This window comes from Nipponia nippon, unplaced genomic scaffold (genome assembly GCF_047370975.1).
Source record: "Nipponia nippon isolate SJK-2023a ecotype South Korea unplaced genomic scaffold, ASM4737097v1 scaffold_24, whole genome shotgun sequence".
NCBI lineage: Eukaryota > Metazoa > Chordata > Aves > Pelecaniformes > Threskiornithidae > Nipponia > Nipponia nippon.
Window position 1 is genome coordinate 6241424 of NW_028262341.1, and position 17120 is coordinate 6258543.

Consider the following 17120-nt stretch of genomic DNA (forward strand, 5'->3'; position numbering starts at 1 on the left):
GGTATAATACTCCTGTCAGACGGCTAGAGCCACCCCCGGACAAAATATAATCCAGATATCGACAAGGAAATAAAATGCCTCGGCTTAATCATGCTTGTAAAAATCTTATGCACTTTGTATCCTGATACCGTAGGATACTGAGATTCACTATTACATTTAATTTGCCTTGGAAAATGGAAAAGACAGAAAAACAACTCATTAAACTAGTATTTATTTTTCATGTATTTATGAGGAAATTTTACTCCCGCATTTTGATACTTCGCATTAAAATCTCAGTTCAGTTCTGCAGTGTTAAAAGCATGATTTTCTCAATGAATATACGTGCAAAATCTGCTTACATATTTTTACTTCATATCACATTCAAGCAAAGCCCTTAAATAGGATTATTTTAACATTTAAACACTGGTAGTTGTGCTATTATTAATATTAAAATACTTCACTGAAAGAGCTATGTAACACATCTCCACTAGATTAAAGAAAGAAAAGTTCTAGGATAAAATGCAAATTCCAGCTGCTTCTCAGAGCACCACAGTTTTAGAGCTTCGTTCACCAGAGTATGTTTGGATTCCTTTTACTCCACCTGGATTTGCAATGCCTAATATAATATTAACTTGCAGTTCCCCTGGTTGATCCACTAAACCGGGTCTTAAAGTCTTATAGAATCTCTACTGTTCCACACAAAAGCCATACACATACTTTTCATCGTAATTAACATTTAAATTAACAGTAACACAATACACTTGTGTAGTCTTATCGGCATAAGAGCATGTCACAGAAATGGGAAAGTGTGAACTAACAGTGAGACAACTTCCTTTTTTAAATGGTTTTTCCATTAAAAAACAAACAAACAAGCAAACCAGAATTTATAAAAGCCTATTATTTCAGATAAAATAATCTAAATGCACCACAAAACCTGTCAGGAATAATACATGTGATTTTCCCACTTTCTTCATTGTATAAGCAAATCCAAACCTCCTACTTTTCTTCTTTATTAGTGTTCATATATACATTCAAAAAGAACAGCAATCCCTTTAGGCTGTGATGATGTCATATGTTATAAAATCTTTAGGGTTAAGCTGCTCTCCAAACCAATCTGGAGACATAAGTAACCACCTACAAAGTTAAATAAAATGCCAAGGTTTTTCATATTGTACCTGCCGCAGAAAAAAAAAAAAAAAGTACTCATGTTGTTTGAACTTCCAGTCAGTCCAATGCATGGCCATTTATAGATGCAATGACCACATCTACACAAAGTGGCGTTCTAAAGATTTAATTTTTCTGTCCTGACGCACCACTGCCAGAAAAGAGGCATCCGCACAGGCTGAGGAAAACTGAAGGGAGCAATATGACAGCAGAAAGAGGCACCTGCTGGTAAGACTCAGAAATGGGTGCATTAAATAAAATAGGAAGATGTGCATTCATAGAAGATTTTACAAGATTAAGAAGGCACAGTCTGAAGATCAACCTGAATGGGCTGTAGCGCCAGTAAGTCTGTCCAGGAAAACAGGAGATGAGACTTTTCATTTATGCAGCAGGACTCAGGAGAAGGACGGCACGTGCACCAGCATCTCAGGAATTCACCTTGGGGAGCCAAAAAAGAGATGAACTGGAATAGTTTACATCAGGGAGAAGGCAAAGACATTAAATGTCAGGTACTTTTCTCAGAGGTTCAGGGCAGAAGACTTGTCTCCCGTTACTACTGATGAATTTCCCCAATGTCTGAAAGAACTCTGGTGACTATGAGATGGTTCAGACAGAAAACACCTCTATGGAGGTGCACGCCTAGAGATGACAACTTGTAACTTCTGGGAAGTTTGGGCAACCAGCAAGGAAATTAATAGCTAGGCAAGAAATTAAGCAAAATCAGTTGTCCTGGGTCGTGGAGTTAACTGTTGGGATCAACAGTGTACTCCACACATTTTAAGGAGATGATTGCATACAGACGTTGCCCCATTAGCTTTGATAGGCTCAAGGGCTGAATTTTATCTGCACAACTGAAAGGATGATCGATGTGTTCTTTGAACACGGTCCTGTGCTTTGACTTCTCTTTTTTCTTTTTTCTTTCAGAGCTAGAATTTGAAATGAAAAATAAACTGACTGATAAGTATATTGTCTTGCAGAATTTAAAAGAGTTGAAACAATGCAGTAAAGGATACTAATACAAAGGAATTTATTGAGCCAGAAGGAAGTTTCTAGTCAGATATAGGGATAAATGCCAAATATGGTTTTATTTAACATCTTCATTAATGATCTGGAATTAATTAAATTTGCAGGTGACATTAAAGCAGGAGAAACTGCCAAGAAAAGTAAGGCATGAAAGAAATACAAAACGAGCTTCCAAGATTCATAGACCTGTAGCACAAAAGGAATCGTTATGACAATCTAGTTTGTCATCCCATGCAACAAGGGCCACAACGCAGCTAGATTTAATTTGGAAGAACGTAAGATAATATTCTTGAGGGGGGGAAATCATCTACTACATTCAGCACCACCAGGGAAAGGGATATTGACAGCACTGAAATACTCTGAGGGATGCATGAACATTAGAGGGTACCAAATTCAAAGAAACTTTGGAAACAGAAAAACCTATTACCATTTTGGCTACGTTGACCAAAATGGTGCACAGCTAAACAAAGGTACTGAAGTTCACCTTGAGCTAACTATAGTAACTGCACTTAAAATATGGAGTTCAGTTCTCAGCATACTACCAGAGAAATGTTGACAAATAGTACTGAATTCAGACAGGAATACAAAGGAAAAAAAAAAAAAAGAAGACCTAGTTATATATAGTTGGGCAACAGGAGAACAAGGGGATGGAAGTATGAGAACAATTGCTAAAGATCAGAAAGCTCTTCATACTGATATCTAAAAATAAATGTTCACTGTGCAGTGCATGGAATTTAAAACAATGCAAATAAATTATAAAAATATACAACTAGTGAGATGATGCAACTCTAGAAAAGTATCTGCAAATAACTGCAGAAAGTGCTGTGCCTTTGACTTCCAAATCCCATAGAATACAAACAGGTATTTCCAAGTAACTGGATTTCCAAGTAACCCTAACTTTTACCCATCTCCAGTTCTTTGTTCACTTTATAATTAGCATTCCAACTCTGGTGTCAGACTAGAAAATTAATACGAATGGGCCAATGAGATGTAAAGTAATGATGGGTGGTGCTGGCAATTAGTACTCGGTATATCGTTCCAGCCCATGAAAAATTGCCCTTCTCCTTTTGGAAGAAGTGGGGAAGGGGCATAAGTACAGCTAGCCTCAGACCATGGACTGAGCTGAGTGAAGCATGAGATATTACATTAGTAAATGATTAAGAGGAAGCAAAAAGTAATGAAGCTGAGCAAGTTATCTAGAGCAAGGTAACGAGGAGGGATGAATAGTCAAAACATAAGCCTGTTCTGGAAGTGGCCAACACTCGGGCATTTCATTGCAGCCATCCTCTTCTCCTACCCAGTAGCAAGGCTAAGAGGGCTGGGGATGAACTGAGGAAGGGGATGACTACATGGCATTTAAACTAAAACACCAAAAAATGAAAAAGGACATGCAGCTATGGTGCTCTGAACTGCTTGGTAATCGCTCATCATTCGTCTGTCTCTTCCTGTTAGAGGAGCCTTCCAGACAGCAAGCTCTTCAGGACAAGGCACTACTATGTGATTGCTACTGCAATGCAACTGGATGATAACAGTAAATGCTAGCAAGTGAAATAATGATGCCAGTGTACACTTGTCAGCTTATTTATTTAGGCTGAGAGTGCCCTAAAATGTTTATCTGCTCTGTGTTAAAATGGCCAATATATGCATATAAATATATTTATGTGTATATATGTATGTGTATATACATACACACACACACAGACACACACACACTTTCTGTATGTATATATCAGTAAAAGCCAAATGTCATCAAGAAGTTGCTCTCAGTATAGCAGGCAGTGACATGTATTAAGAAACTTCAGTATTTTTTGCTCAATCCATCATTTAATTTCCTTACTGCTGCAACCCCCCACTGTGGGTTCTGTGATCCCTGTTGCTTTCTACCGCAAGTGGAAGCTTGTGCATTTCAGAAAGCATTAACAAAAATGAGTCCACTACTTCCAAAAACAAGTAAGGAGGGAAAAAAGTTGTTTGCAAACATTGGTGTTTGGGGGTTTGACCTGGTTTTGGTTCAAAATCAGCACTTCCAGCAGATTGACCCTGGAGTCAGAGAGGTGCCGACTCCAGAAAAATTAATCCAAACTGGGTTGAATTGTTCGTGGCTGAAAACACACACCTGCACACGCTGGCTTTCACAGGAACATGGACTCCTGTGTCATACCAAGGACCGATGGTCCCCGCCAATTACTCACATAACTCTTGCCATGTGTGGGTCACGCTGGGTAGCAGCTTTGCACCAGTCCTGTTCCCAAACAGGCCTTCCTCATCCAATGGTGAGAAACCTAATTCCACCCTAAATTTATTCATGACCAGTTTTAATCCATTTGTTCCTGTGCCAAGATTGTTCTTTGGCTTACACAGCTCTTCCTCCCTGCTGTTTACTCTCCTGATGTATTTGCAGAGTGCTACCAATCCCTCTAAGCTTTCCTTCGCCAGGCTGAAAAGTCATGCTTTTTAAACTCTGCTTCTGTAGCAAATACAGAATAGATGCTGAACCTTCTTCTTCTTCAATAGCTACCAAAGTTAATGTAAGAGCATTAGCAGATTACACAGCTTTTATTAAGACTGATAAGCCTAGAGGGTGCATGTACTGTTTCTACGGCTATATTGATTCTGCTGCTTACGGCTGGTAGGACATCTCCATGTGGCATCACATCACGGCATGCCTGCGTATCCTTCATCATTTCTAGTAAAATAGGCTCTCCATTGCTCTGAGCGTACTGACACCTCTTCACCATATCTCTTCCGAACTGAGTTAATCTTCCTGAATGTCTCAAATTATCTCAGATTAATCTCACCAGCATGCTGGCCAGTATTAATATTTCCCTTCCTGGGACAGAAAGAGCAAACAAATCACAGGATCATATTTGGCTCTTCTGTTGTTATTGGGTCATACACTTACAGCCATCAGTAATGAAGCTGCATGTCAAAGGGCTTCTCCATCCCTGCTGTTCCCTGCTGATGAGATCACTCTTCATACACAAATGCAGATGACTAGCCAGTCAATGCCTAAGTGTCCTAAAGTTTGTATTATTTCCTTTAAATTCTATTACTGCAGAAATTCTCCTTCTGAATACCAATGGTGACTTCACCACTTCATGTCAGGAGCCAGTTTCATTAGCGCATACCTACTTTGTGTGCCCATGTCAATAACAGAAATACTAAAATAAATTTGCCCCAAGGCTAGTGACCCTAGTCCTGTCCAACCCTTTTTACACAACCCACTGCTGTTCCTCCATTAGCTCCTCTTGTCCACCCTCATTTCTTGTTTGACCTTTTTCAGATGAATGAGCATTTTTCCAAGAAGCACAACAAAGTATAGCTGAAATAAATAACCAAATGGAATTAAGATCCTGTTTTTACTTTTAGACTTGTTTTTCTGAGTGTCCCTACCTAAGTCAGACCTGACTCAAAGAGATGCTAATGTAAGTGTACAATACACAAAAAGGTGAGACCTAAACCAGGTAGACTTGGGTGAGATGATTTGTCCAAAGACTGGACATATAACCCAAGTCACCCAAAACCTACAAGACAGCATCCCATACTGCTCTCCCAGCTGACATTCAACATTTAAAGAATGTCCCTTTTTTTTTTTTTTTGGTTTAATGCTCACAAAGCCTTGAAGCGCAGTGATATTTTGCTTTGTTTCTTCACAATATGGATCTTGTTCCCAAAGTGTTTTGCTTCTCAGCTCTCTACTTCCAGCTCTCTCCCATGCTTTCTACAACCATCACAGATCTTGTGTTATTTCTGCCAGACATCAGTAGATGTATTTCGATTTCATACGTCAGCCAGGGGAATTAAGAGTTGCATATCCACAACACCCGCTCTATGCTCATCAACTCTTCAGCCAAACTAAATATAAAAAATAAGTAGATAGATATATTTATATAAGTACATATAAATAAAAAGCCAAATATAACAAATCATTCACTCTGAAATTTCAGGAAATTAAATTAATGAAAAGCTAATGACAGGTTCACAGCCCAGTCATTAAGGCTCTTAAATTGCATTTTTCCTGTGCCAGAATACTGATGCAGCCTTTGAGACTCCCAGGTAGCTCAGCAGGTGTCCGTTTATCATCATTATTATTATGGCACCTATCAGCTCTAGCCAGGGTCAGGTCCTCACCATACTCAGCACAATACAACAAAATGAAGTGGAAGTGTATTGCAGAGTGTATCTCGAAATGATGGACTTAAAATTATTTCAAATGGACAAAATTGGCTGATTTTGATGGAATTAGGAAGCTACAGTGGATACAGTAGTTTGAACAGTGTGTTTTAAGGGCTCTCATTTTAACAAAGCTGCCTAAAAATACACACATACACACACATTTATCTACACCTTTGTGCAAATTGTCAATATACACATCCAACATTTTAGCCAGCAAAGACCATAATGAATAGTTTCTCATCTGCTCAAAGACAATGAACCTACTTTCCTTCTCCTAATTTAATTATATTACATTCCCCCATGCGCTTTGTATTTTTACAGCAGTACGAATGCTGTAAGCTGGAGATACCACTACTGATTCTCACAATTTTGTCACGATTCCCATGACACTTGGTGTTTTTTTCTTAAAGATATTATTTAACTAAAATTAAAACAAAAAAGGTACATTCTGGTTCAGAAGGTGCTGAGGAAACCCTTGAAAATGCAAAGCGTAAGGTCTCAGGAATATAGGACAATTATTGACAATTATATTGACAATTATTGACAATTATATGTTGACAATTTTCAAAGCTTCAATTTAATAATTCTTCTCATGATTCCGAAATGAGTAATTGTTATGTATTTTTTACAATGATGGACATGGCTAGTTTTACATGTCACCCAGCATCCTAGGACCAACCTTTCTGTCCCTTCTACATGCAGCCAGGCCCTAATGGCTGTAATTAGATCTGCAGGGGATGAACACTCACGTAGGCACAGGGGCACAATATATCTTTTCTCCTGTGCAGGTCTTTCATGCAGGCAATGACAAGGGAAAACATTCTTTTTAAAGCAAAATAATTGTAAACCCACAAAATTTGGCAGAAAAATGCAAAGGAGGCGTTGTACCAGAAACTTATTTTCTGTAAACTAAATATAAAATTGACTCCATCAACTTGAAATTCTCACTTTCTGTTAAATTTCATAAAATTATTATAAGCTAGGAGTTGGGAAAGTTCCACAATTTACCATCAACTACAGCAAGCTGCTTCTGAAAATAAATCCTCGACTACACTGTGTAAGGGATAACAGAAGTAAGAAGCTGAGATGTGTTCATGAATCACGGCTTGAGTTTTTCAAAATCAGTAATTAGCAGAACATAGTGACCCAACAACTATTTTTAGTGCTGTGTATTCAAAAAGTAATTTACGTGTAGATATTATTAGATGCACATTTAATTTCAAACCACAATTACACAAAGTTTTAATTACTAAATATTAAGATACATTTTAGCATATGGTTTATGATTAGCATTTGTAATTCAAGCTATAAACAATACAACTAATTACATTTATTGGTGGAATTTTACTTCCCACACATGTTCAATCACTTTCAATTATTCCCCTAGTAATCTATGACCCAGCAAGGTACAGAAATTGTGTGCCCACGTTGCAGTAACTGGGTAACAGTTTCTGTGCATTCAAGCATGATATTACAGACTCACCCTGTTTTTCTTAACATCTTGCAATCACAGACATGCAAAAATGTAGATTAAAAAGCTGCAAAGACCAATAAAATGTTAGATGCTGTGGCATGTATTTGAAAATTGCAGCCAAGTTTTACTGGTTCATTTAATGAAGGACTTCCAAACCATAGCCTGATTTTCATGGTGAGGTAAAATTTGGAATGAAGACCAGATTTGGCCACCAAAGGTTTGTAAACAAAAATGCTCCTCCTTTTATACCAATTTCACATACAATGGTCATATTTGCTCTCTTTCCACTTTGAGATTCCCACCAAACAGCATGCTCACATCCCAGCTCTGGACTTCAGAAACCTGCAGAACAAAAGGACAAGGCACAGCAGAGCTGCTTTTCCTGTGCCAGCTCCTTTAGCAGCTGCAAACAAAGGGGCACCTGGATGTGTCCTGCCCTTGCAAGGCTGAACACCTCCCCCCACTGCTCCGCGAGAGCAGCAGCTCTTCCCACCTAATGGTACGAACACCCACGAATAAGTCTTTGCTTAATATCAGGTTTCATTGGGTTTCTCTGCTTAACGCCAGAGCGTCAGGTTTTCATTGAGAGCCTTGCACCATGACGAAGTGATGAACTGGGGAATCTCTGTGACTGAGATGATTGCTAACGATCAGGACAGACCTTGCAGCACTGAACACGCAAAGTGAATTTAAAAGATATTCATCGAAAACGCAAATGTTTTTGGACTTTTTTGCTTGTTTTCTTTTTCCCTGCAGGCACAATAAAATGCAGAGGGCCCAGGCAGAAACCTTCACTCCAAATTAAAGCCTTATGCTTCACACTCCTCTCCTGTAAGAGGCACGGATGCAGAAGGAGCAGCTGTGCAACCAGTCTCCATAACTACTGTAACCTACAATTTTATGAATCAGTTGACCCAAAATTCTTGCATAGCAAGTGTAGAGGTGGTACATTTGCTATATGGTGTAGCTGCTCTATCACCCTCATCATCTCCCCCACACAAAGCAGGAAAGAAAGTGAAGTGATCAAATATGTATTTGTCATAAGACAGTAATTGCCCATCAGCTGCTCCGTTTCTTTCTTTTTGAGCTCTTTGCAATTACTAAGTGCCATATGGATATAAAGTTGAAGAGAAAGAAGATCATAACAAAATAAAATCTTACAAATTAATATTGTGGTAAAATAGTTCAGGGTTTATTTTAATGATATTTGCTTCAGTGTATGCATTACTTAATTAAACTGCTTTCAGTGGAGCTCAGGTATCAAACCACCTCTACCAAAACCAGGTGTTAATATCCTTTGATTTCTTAAAAAACAATTGGGCTACATTAAATACACTTCTCAGGTCTAGTTTTGCATGACAGATATGTGATGTGCCAATGGTTATATATTATATTCTTCCTCTCAGGCATGCGTCTCCTGCAGAGACAGCAGACTACAGAAGCTGACCCTTACTGAGACCATCTTGTCTCTCTGACAAAGCTCCTTTTTAACTTCTTACTTACTGGTTGCTTCCTGCGATGGATAAAAACTTTAGCTCAGCTTGTGATAATTTCACAGGCCCTGAGCACCCTGACCCTGGAAACCCCAAGGTCAGAAGTCAAGTCTTGTTCTGAAACATCTGTGTGCTTCATATTAAAGTAGAACAAAAGTGAAGAAATATCCACCAGTGTGACAAGAGAAACAGGCAAAATGGGAATGACACGTTGGTCATCTGTTACCCATGCCACCTCAAGCCATTGACTGAAATATGATGGAAAAACTCTCCAAGCCTCCTTCGAATAAGCACTTTGTTTAGGAAACACTGAGAAAGGTCTCCAGTCGATTTTTATTCCCGCCCTGTGCTAAGCGTATGTATCTGTAGGCATCCAGCAACCCAAACAACACGGCTTTACAAAACCTACAGAAATTCTGCTAACGCTTTACTTTGGACGGATGAGGCACACCAGAATAACCTGGGCTGAAACACAGGACAGCTGAAAATCACAGGTCAGGAAAGCCAAGACAGAAGAGATGCTCCCTACCCTTTGTTGCATCCAAGTAGCAACAGGCCCATGCAACGCAACCTGTTTCTTGCCCAAAGTTGTGGTTATAGAAGGAATTATTCATCTTCACTAATTTGGTCTCTTAAAATTTTAGTTTTGAGACAATTTATTGACCTGGTAATAAAATACCTGTGGAAAATGATCAGCTGAACTGTTCTCAAGTCTCAAATCTGTACATGTCATACGTATTTTAGAAATACTCTTCTGGACGCACAGGGAAAATCAAAATGGCCTTAATTTCTACAAATGAAAAGGGTTAACAAAAATCTTAAGTACTTAAAACAATACAAGCGGTCCTGCTCTGGATTCTTCTTGCTACTTAGAGCAGCAGAAGATTAAAAACAAAGCACTCATGCATGCTTTTTCTTAACTAAGGCATTCATCTTATGTTCAGGCAGGAACCACTTTTACTAACTTTCAGTTATACTAAACTAATGTGTTATAGACCGAAGATGAACATATACATCTGCTGATTCCTGTGTCTATAAAACCAATTGCAATGTTCTGCAATTTAGGTTTCCACAATAAACAGGACTTTATTTTTTTTTAGTTTTCTTCAATAAAACACATCCTGATTACACCAGCATTTCACCATTAAGTGATGAGACTATAGTTACACTCAAAGAATGGTATACAAGTTCAACAGGCAACTTCATACACCAGATGGGGTCAAGAAATCTGCTGTTAGAGAAAAGGGTGAACGACTGACAAACTGGATGTTCAGCAGTCCCAGCATCAGGGGTAGGGCAGCTTTACACTGAGTGGAGTCCTCCCCACCTTACATCACTGCAGGGTTTATCCAGAGCCTAATAAATGGCAAAAAAGTCTTCCCAGCATCTTCTGCAGACCTTTGTGGAAAACCTGCAAAACTGAGTAAACCCCCAAATTTTCCCTCGTGTTCAGTTCCAAAGAGGTGCATTTGTTAATGTGACTTTGCTTTAAAACTGTTTTTATATGTTCTCAGTCTTCACCTCCAGTCTTTTCACCCCAGAGCAGAAACTCAGAGTGCTGCCTTTCAGTACATAGCCTGGACAAGGAGGATCCAATGCGTTTTGTTTTCCCACAGTCTTTCAGGTTTGTGCACACTTGGGACCTTATTGTCTAACTCAAAAACAGAGAAAAATGCAGTGACCTGCCGGCTGCAAAGAAATCCTCACAGATCTGTAGCTGACCATTGGTTCAAAGTTGTTCCTAAATGGCTGCTTTCAAGAAGGTGATCACAAAGAATTTAGAAAATCTGTGAAAGACTTCAGGAAAGAAGGCAATGGAGAAGTCACACTTACCAACTCTACAAAGGCAAGTCCACCATAACTGTGAGCAACAAAAAACACGTTCTCTGCAGCTGACTGGGAAATAAAATGGTCCCAAACATAAATTGCATGTTCTTCAGGAGATCCATTATCCTGCAGAAAGAAATTATGTTTATGACAATTACCTTTTAAAAACTGGCAATTCTGTCTAAAAGCAATGTGTTCCTATATGTTAAGATGTTTTGTTAAAACAAACCTCAAATGAATATACTCTAGTGTCAAAAAAGAACAGATTCATTTGTCTAAATAAAAGAAATTTAAGATTGCAATTTAAAGGCAGTAAAACTGTTGCTTTATTGTGGCTTTTTTTAATAAATACAACAAAAATTATGCATCTGCAAAATTTTGTCTAAATACCATGATAGCAATTCAGCTAAACAGTGGCATTCAAAGAAATTATGAGCCACTGTGTTGATTTTCATTCTTTTGACAACTCTTTGTCAAGTGTTTGTTCACTGATGGTTTGCTTAAAATAGTTAAGCCTTAGTCTGATAAAACAAATAAAAACAAGCAGGAACAATATAAACATAATTTCAGTGTTTACAATTTTTTCATATTATGGGCCAAAGGAAATTTTCCAAAGATTAAAATTATGGTATTTGCAACTACTCTTCTAAATGCTACTTTTTGCAACTGCAGACTATGAGATGCAGCGCAGATAAAACACCTCTTGACTGCTTATACATTAGCCATTACTTTGGAGTCTCTGGTAGTTAGGGGAGTGCTTTTTCTTATTATTGAACAAGAATTTGTGAATGCCAGTCAATGTAAGAGTCACTGAAGGCACTGGAGTGATTTACACTGATTTTAGTGCACTCTCCTCAAACATTGGCGTTATGCATTCCCACCTCTTCCTTAGAGGCTCTTGGAAAGCCCTGTACTCCTCTATATTTTACTTATTTCTCAGGTTGTTCAAGTCATAAGTACAAATCTGTCTAGTCCCAGGCGACAAGAGTAAGATGCTCTGCTAGCTCCCCTGCCCCACCAGGATTTCACACCTCTCTAGCACAACACTCAAGGCTCTTTTCAGGCTCTCTTGTGCCAGAAAGAGCTGATCAGTCAAGGTCATGACATTTCCTAAAACTTGCATCCCTTTTCCCTTTGCTCTGCTCCACCAACAACTTCATACCCCTAGGTGACTCAGATGCAGACCACAAGAGCCTCAGTTCCTTGGGGAAAATAAAGTACAATCCAGCAAAAGCCACTGGCAATAAGAAGATGCTAATTACATCGTGAATTACCTTAACTTTACCAAGAACACTGGAGTGATTTGGGTCTTAGCCCCACTCTGAAACACAGTTTTGGGAATTTAAGCTCTTACAAGTGTCTAAAATCAATGAGAAGACAGACAACTAAATAACGTGGTGGATTGAGGCTTTTACTTCTATTCTCATGCCCGGTTTCCTAAATAAAAGTGAGATGGTGACAAATCTTTATGGATCTGGACCCAAAGCTTTTAAAACAATTATATGCTTTTAAATTTTTTTCTCTAAGGTAGCAGCGATTAAAACATATTTATCAAATTTGCCAAAAAGCATTGAAGGTATTCTTCTTACTCCTGGACAGATTCTGCTCTTGATTGACTATGACAGAACATAGTTTTAACTAATTATGTATCAACTATAGTAAACCACCTCAGCATGAGAAAGGCCTTATTTTCTTTCAACCCTATTTTGAAATGTCATTGTACAGGTAGGTAAAAGAGGTAAAGACTCCTCCCTTTGTGAGGAAAGAGGGAAGTTTTTCAAAAGAAATTTCATAAAGAAAATATGATTGACAGACCAGTTATTAAGATAAAGCTGAAGGACAACTTGAACTGGAGTTTCCTACAGAAAAGTGAGGTACTCTAATTATTATACATATGGAAAAAGCACATTAAAACACCAGGAGAGTTTTAAAAAGACTAGTTTATCTAAAAGATTTATTTTAGTTAAATATTCAGAAGATATTTGTTTTTAAGTACAATGTTACCATTAATTCTCGTAACAGCAATTTTTGTACAAGTACATAACCCTGGTTTAATGGTTTGACTAAAAGAAGAGGTTGGTTCTGGTTAATATTGCATTTTTCAGATATTTTGTATTTATTATTCTACACGCTGCTGGGAAAAGAGTACAGTTGTAGGGCTTCCACAAGACTAAGACAGCAGCAAGAAGCTTCTGAAGGATTCAGAAACTCAGTCTGAAAAACCTTCAACCAATTAAAGTATAACCAGTGGTCTAGTAAATGAAATCATTAAATGCACAGCTTCACAGTCCAGTACAAAGACTCAACAGAATTTTACAAAAGCAAAAAGAAATGAGCTAGAACAAGTTAGATATAGACTGTAACTACAGTTTCCTTTGTTACTGGTGAAAAAAAAACCCATAAAATGTCAGGATAAACTGTGTTGCTGTACATACTCTGCTAAACGCTAAACAAGGTAAGAAACGAGAAGGACTTTGGAGGAGTCGTGTATGTTTAGAAGAAAAGCTCTTTCTTCAGAGCATCTGCTTATTTTTTCCCCTCGTAACAAGCCCGTATTTTAAACAATTCGGACAGAGAATAAACCATCGCCATGCCCATACAAGAAACATCTGGCTGCACGAGCGGGCACCGCTGACTGCAGAATACAGCCGGTCTCCTTAGGATTTCAAATTGTGCTGGGTCCATAAGGACCCAGGGATTAACCTCCTCTGCCTGGCCTGGGTTAAATTATGAGGCTGGATACTGCAGTTTCAGTATGAAAGGTGACAGTTTCAGGCAGCTGTTGCTTTCCTTCTTTTCATTGCAGCTAAATACAATGCACTTATATACCACCTTGTTAAATTATTTGATAAAGTGGAGGCCTCTTGGTCATGCTTTACATAATTACCTACATGATTGTACAGAAAGGAGTGGAGAAATCACGCTATGTGCCTCCGAAGGCAGCTGAGGCTGAATGCATTCTCATTTGTGAAACAGACTGAGATGGAAAGGTGCTGGGCAAGTTGAACTTAGATCTCCAGCTGCTGAAAGTTGGTCATCTGTAACCAGTAATTCTATGTTGAAATAAGCAGTCTGATTTTTCAGAGGTGTGGAAGTCACAGCTGTGGGTCTTCATCTCTCTGAAAATCTCTCCCCCGCCCAATATATATAATTAGAAATAAAATAAAAAAAAATGGAGACCTGTGTTATGTGAAAAGGCCTCTGTGTGACGCTTAACCAATGCACCGTAATCCAAAATGAGGCAATTGTTGGGCTACTTCAGACCAGGTACCTTCTGACTCTGCTCCTGCACCCCAGCTCCGTGGTACGACGGAGGTACGACCCTTGCCTGTGCTCCCATCATGCAAAATCTTACCTGCCTCTGGTTTTAATGGAATACTATCAGTAAGATTTACCCTTTAATTCACTAATAAATGAAAAGATGTCTGTGTCTTTTTCCTAATAACTATTGTATTTTAGTCCTTTTCACTGATAAAAATAGAGCGAATATACCTCATTTGCCATCAGTGACTACTAATGCTACGGAGACTATCAGATATTGCACACCTGTCATACTTGCATGCAGCAAATTCCACTGAAGATTGCCTTGGAGATAAAGGTGGTTAAAATCATTTAACACAAGTATTGCCGAGGTATTTTAGATTGCTGATGTTATTTATCCCTTTTCCTGAATGCTAGAGGAGGCAGACATTTCTGGAACTTGCTATAAAAGGGGCATCCATAAAAGTAATATAGAATACAAGCAGCCAGATATTAGGTTCTGATTCAGTTAATGACACCTGCATGAGGCTAATGATAAAGATTCTCTTGTCACATGGACATACTGCTTTTGAATGAGAAATGATCATCAAGCATTTGCAAATAGAATGATTTTTTTTTTTCATGTAGAAGAGATGAGTATTCACAACTACTGGTTTAAGAACAGATTCCTTTTTCTAGTGATAAAAGACTTTTTTTTCCCCAGTATTTTTTAAATGCTCTCTTAACTATATATAAAAAATGCCTCACTTTTTAAACCAAAATAGCGATTGCTTAAAAAAATGATCATAAATGGTTAATATGGAGCTCTTAATTTTAATATCAAAAGTTTAATCAAATAGTTTAATAGTACAGTCTATGAAAATAATATGACAATGATGATTAATAAATTCATGTTTCTCATATATATGAAGCCATTTAATATCCCAGGGCAGAACCTCTCCTACAGCTGCTTGAAGCTGCAGCTTGTGGTACGGAAGAGGTTGACAGTTGCTGATCTGCTCAGCCTCGACTCAAGTCCTGGAATGGGTTAGGGACATCCTGGGCTGCTCCAGCCTAGACCAGCTGGGCTCAGTTTTGGGGGGACCTCACACCAAGAATGGCAGCCCATGACTATGTTGTCTTGGGGTCTATAAAACACTAACAGAAACACACTTGTATAAAATGCTGCTCCTCATCATGTTTTAATAAGAGGGTTTGCTTTGAGAAAACTGGCATGCAGATTTTAAATTCTATCTATAATAGTTTTTAAGTCCCTGAAAACCCAAAATGATTGTGGGTAAATTCTCAGGCCATCTATTGTGCAAAAAAGTGAGTAAGGGACCACAGATTTTGGTCTGTCATTTTTTCCAATAAAGCTAGCGTTTGGAGTTGAGAGGTATATAACATTTTAATGGCTGGAGCCATTAGGAATATGCAGATAAGCAGCGTGCACGCAGTGAATACGGTGTTACGTTCTGTTGCATTCAAAAAACAGGTTGAATTTACTAATGTAATATCACAGTCATTCATTGTTAAATACCAAGCTGAAGTGATGCAGCAACCGAAGCCTTATCAACTATGCCAGATTCTAACACCTAGACATTGCAAGGTCTGCAGTTATGATGGACTACCTGAGTTTATAACACATGGAATTATCTAAACAACATTTGCATATTTGTGTAATTATTTCCTAAGGTTAATTAGCTCCTGCAAAGCAGCTTGCCCTTTGAGACTGCTTACTGTGACAGGTTCACATATTTTCTGTTTCAATGCCAAATTTTACTTTTTTTTTTTTTTTTTTTTAAAGTAACCTGTTGCTGGAAAGTTACAGATGGGGCAAGAGCTGGAGTTCTTGAACTGCTATAGATTTCACTGGGGCAGAGCAGCTCAGATCCTATCTTAAACTTCTGATTCATCAAAACTCAAAAAAATCAAATTAAGAAAATCAAATTAGTTTTAAGCTCCGGTGACAGTTCTCTCCTTTTGCTTTGTTTTTTTAAATCAAGGAGTTGGAACCACATTTTTTTGCGACAAGTGAAAAGTGAAATGCATACAAATAGGGAAATATGCCATACAACTGAATAGCTTTTTAACAATTTACTTGAAGGTGGTTTCTATAACTACCGCTTATCACAGCAAAACAATTTCTCCTTCTAGCTCGATGAGCTACTGTAAACAAGTATGGTATATGTGTTAAATACGGGAGAACAGAACCACTCACTGGCTGGGAGGCAGAGGGATGGAGAAGGCTCAGGTCTCCTGTCTCCCATCCTTCCTTGGAGATGCTAGGTCCTTCCCTACCAGCAGGACCTTTGCAATTGTGTACAGCTTGGCCTATTGCCTCAGTGAGCCTTGGGGCAGGCAAACTATTCCCCCAACCCTTCTGAAACATCATTAAATTAAAAATAATATATAACATGAATATAAAAATATAACTTAGAAAAGTAGCAGTTTGTCACTAAAACAATCCAGGATGGAACAGCGTTTTCAGTGGCAACTGGCTAACATAGGTATCTTCCATACAATAAAAGATGTATTTTCTGTACAAAAAACTTGCTCTTTTAAGAGAAAATCGTATGTTTGGAGGTCTGAAATAAACAGCGAAGGGATACAGTTTGTTCCCTGCTACTATAAAATTCTTGATTATCATAACTTGACTCACACCAGCATCACATTTTGCAGCACTCTTAGGTAACGGACCCAGTAAAAATTAAATGAATTTCACTGGAAACATTCTTTGACTA

At 38.3% G+C, this 17120-nt stretch overlaps 1 protein-coding gene across 8 annotated transcripts in view; it reads right to left on the reverse strand.

The window, feature by feature from the left end:
* Nucleotides 1–17120, reverse strand: part of ARB2A (ARB2 cotranscriptional regulator A) — a 265848-nt gene that overhangs the window by 99307 nt on the left and 149421 nt on the right. For all 8 annotated transcript variants that reach the window (XM_087761453.1, XM_087761450.1, XM_087761455.1 and 5 more), the window contains one exon: nucleotides 11143–11262. In XM_087761453.1, the coding sequence (XP_087617579.1) occupies nucleotides 11143–11262 (120 nt within the window). The remainder of the gene's footprint in view (nucleotides 1–11142; nucleotides 11263–17120) is intronic.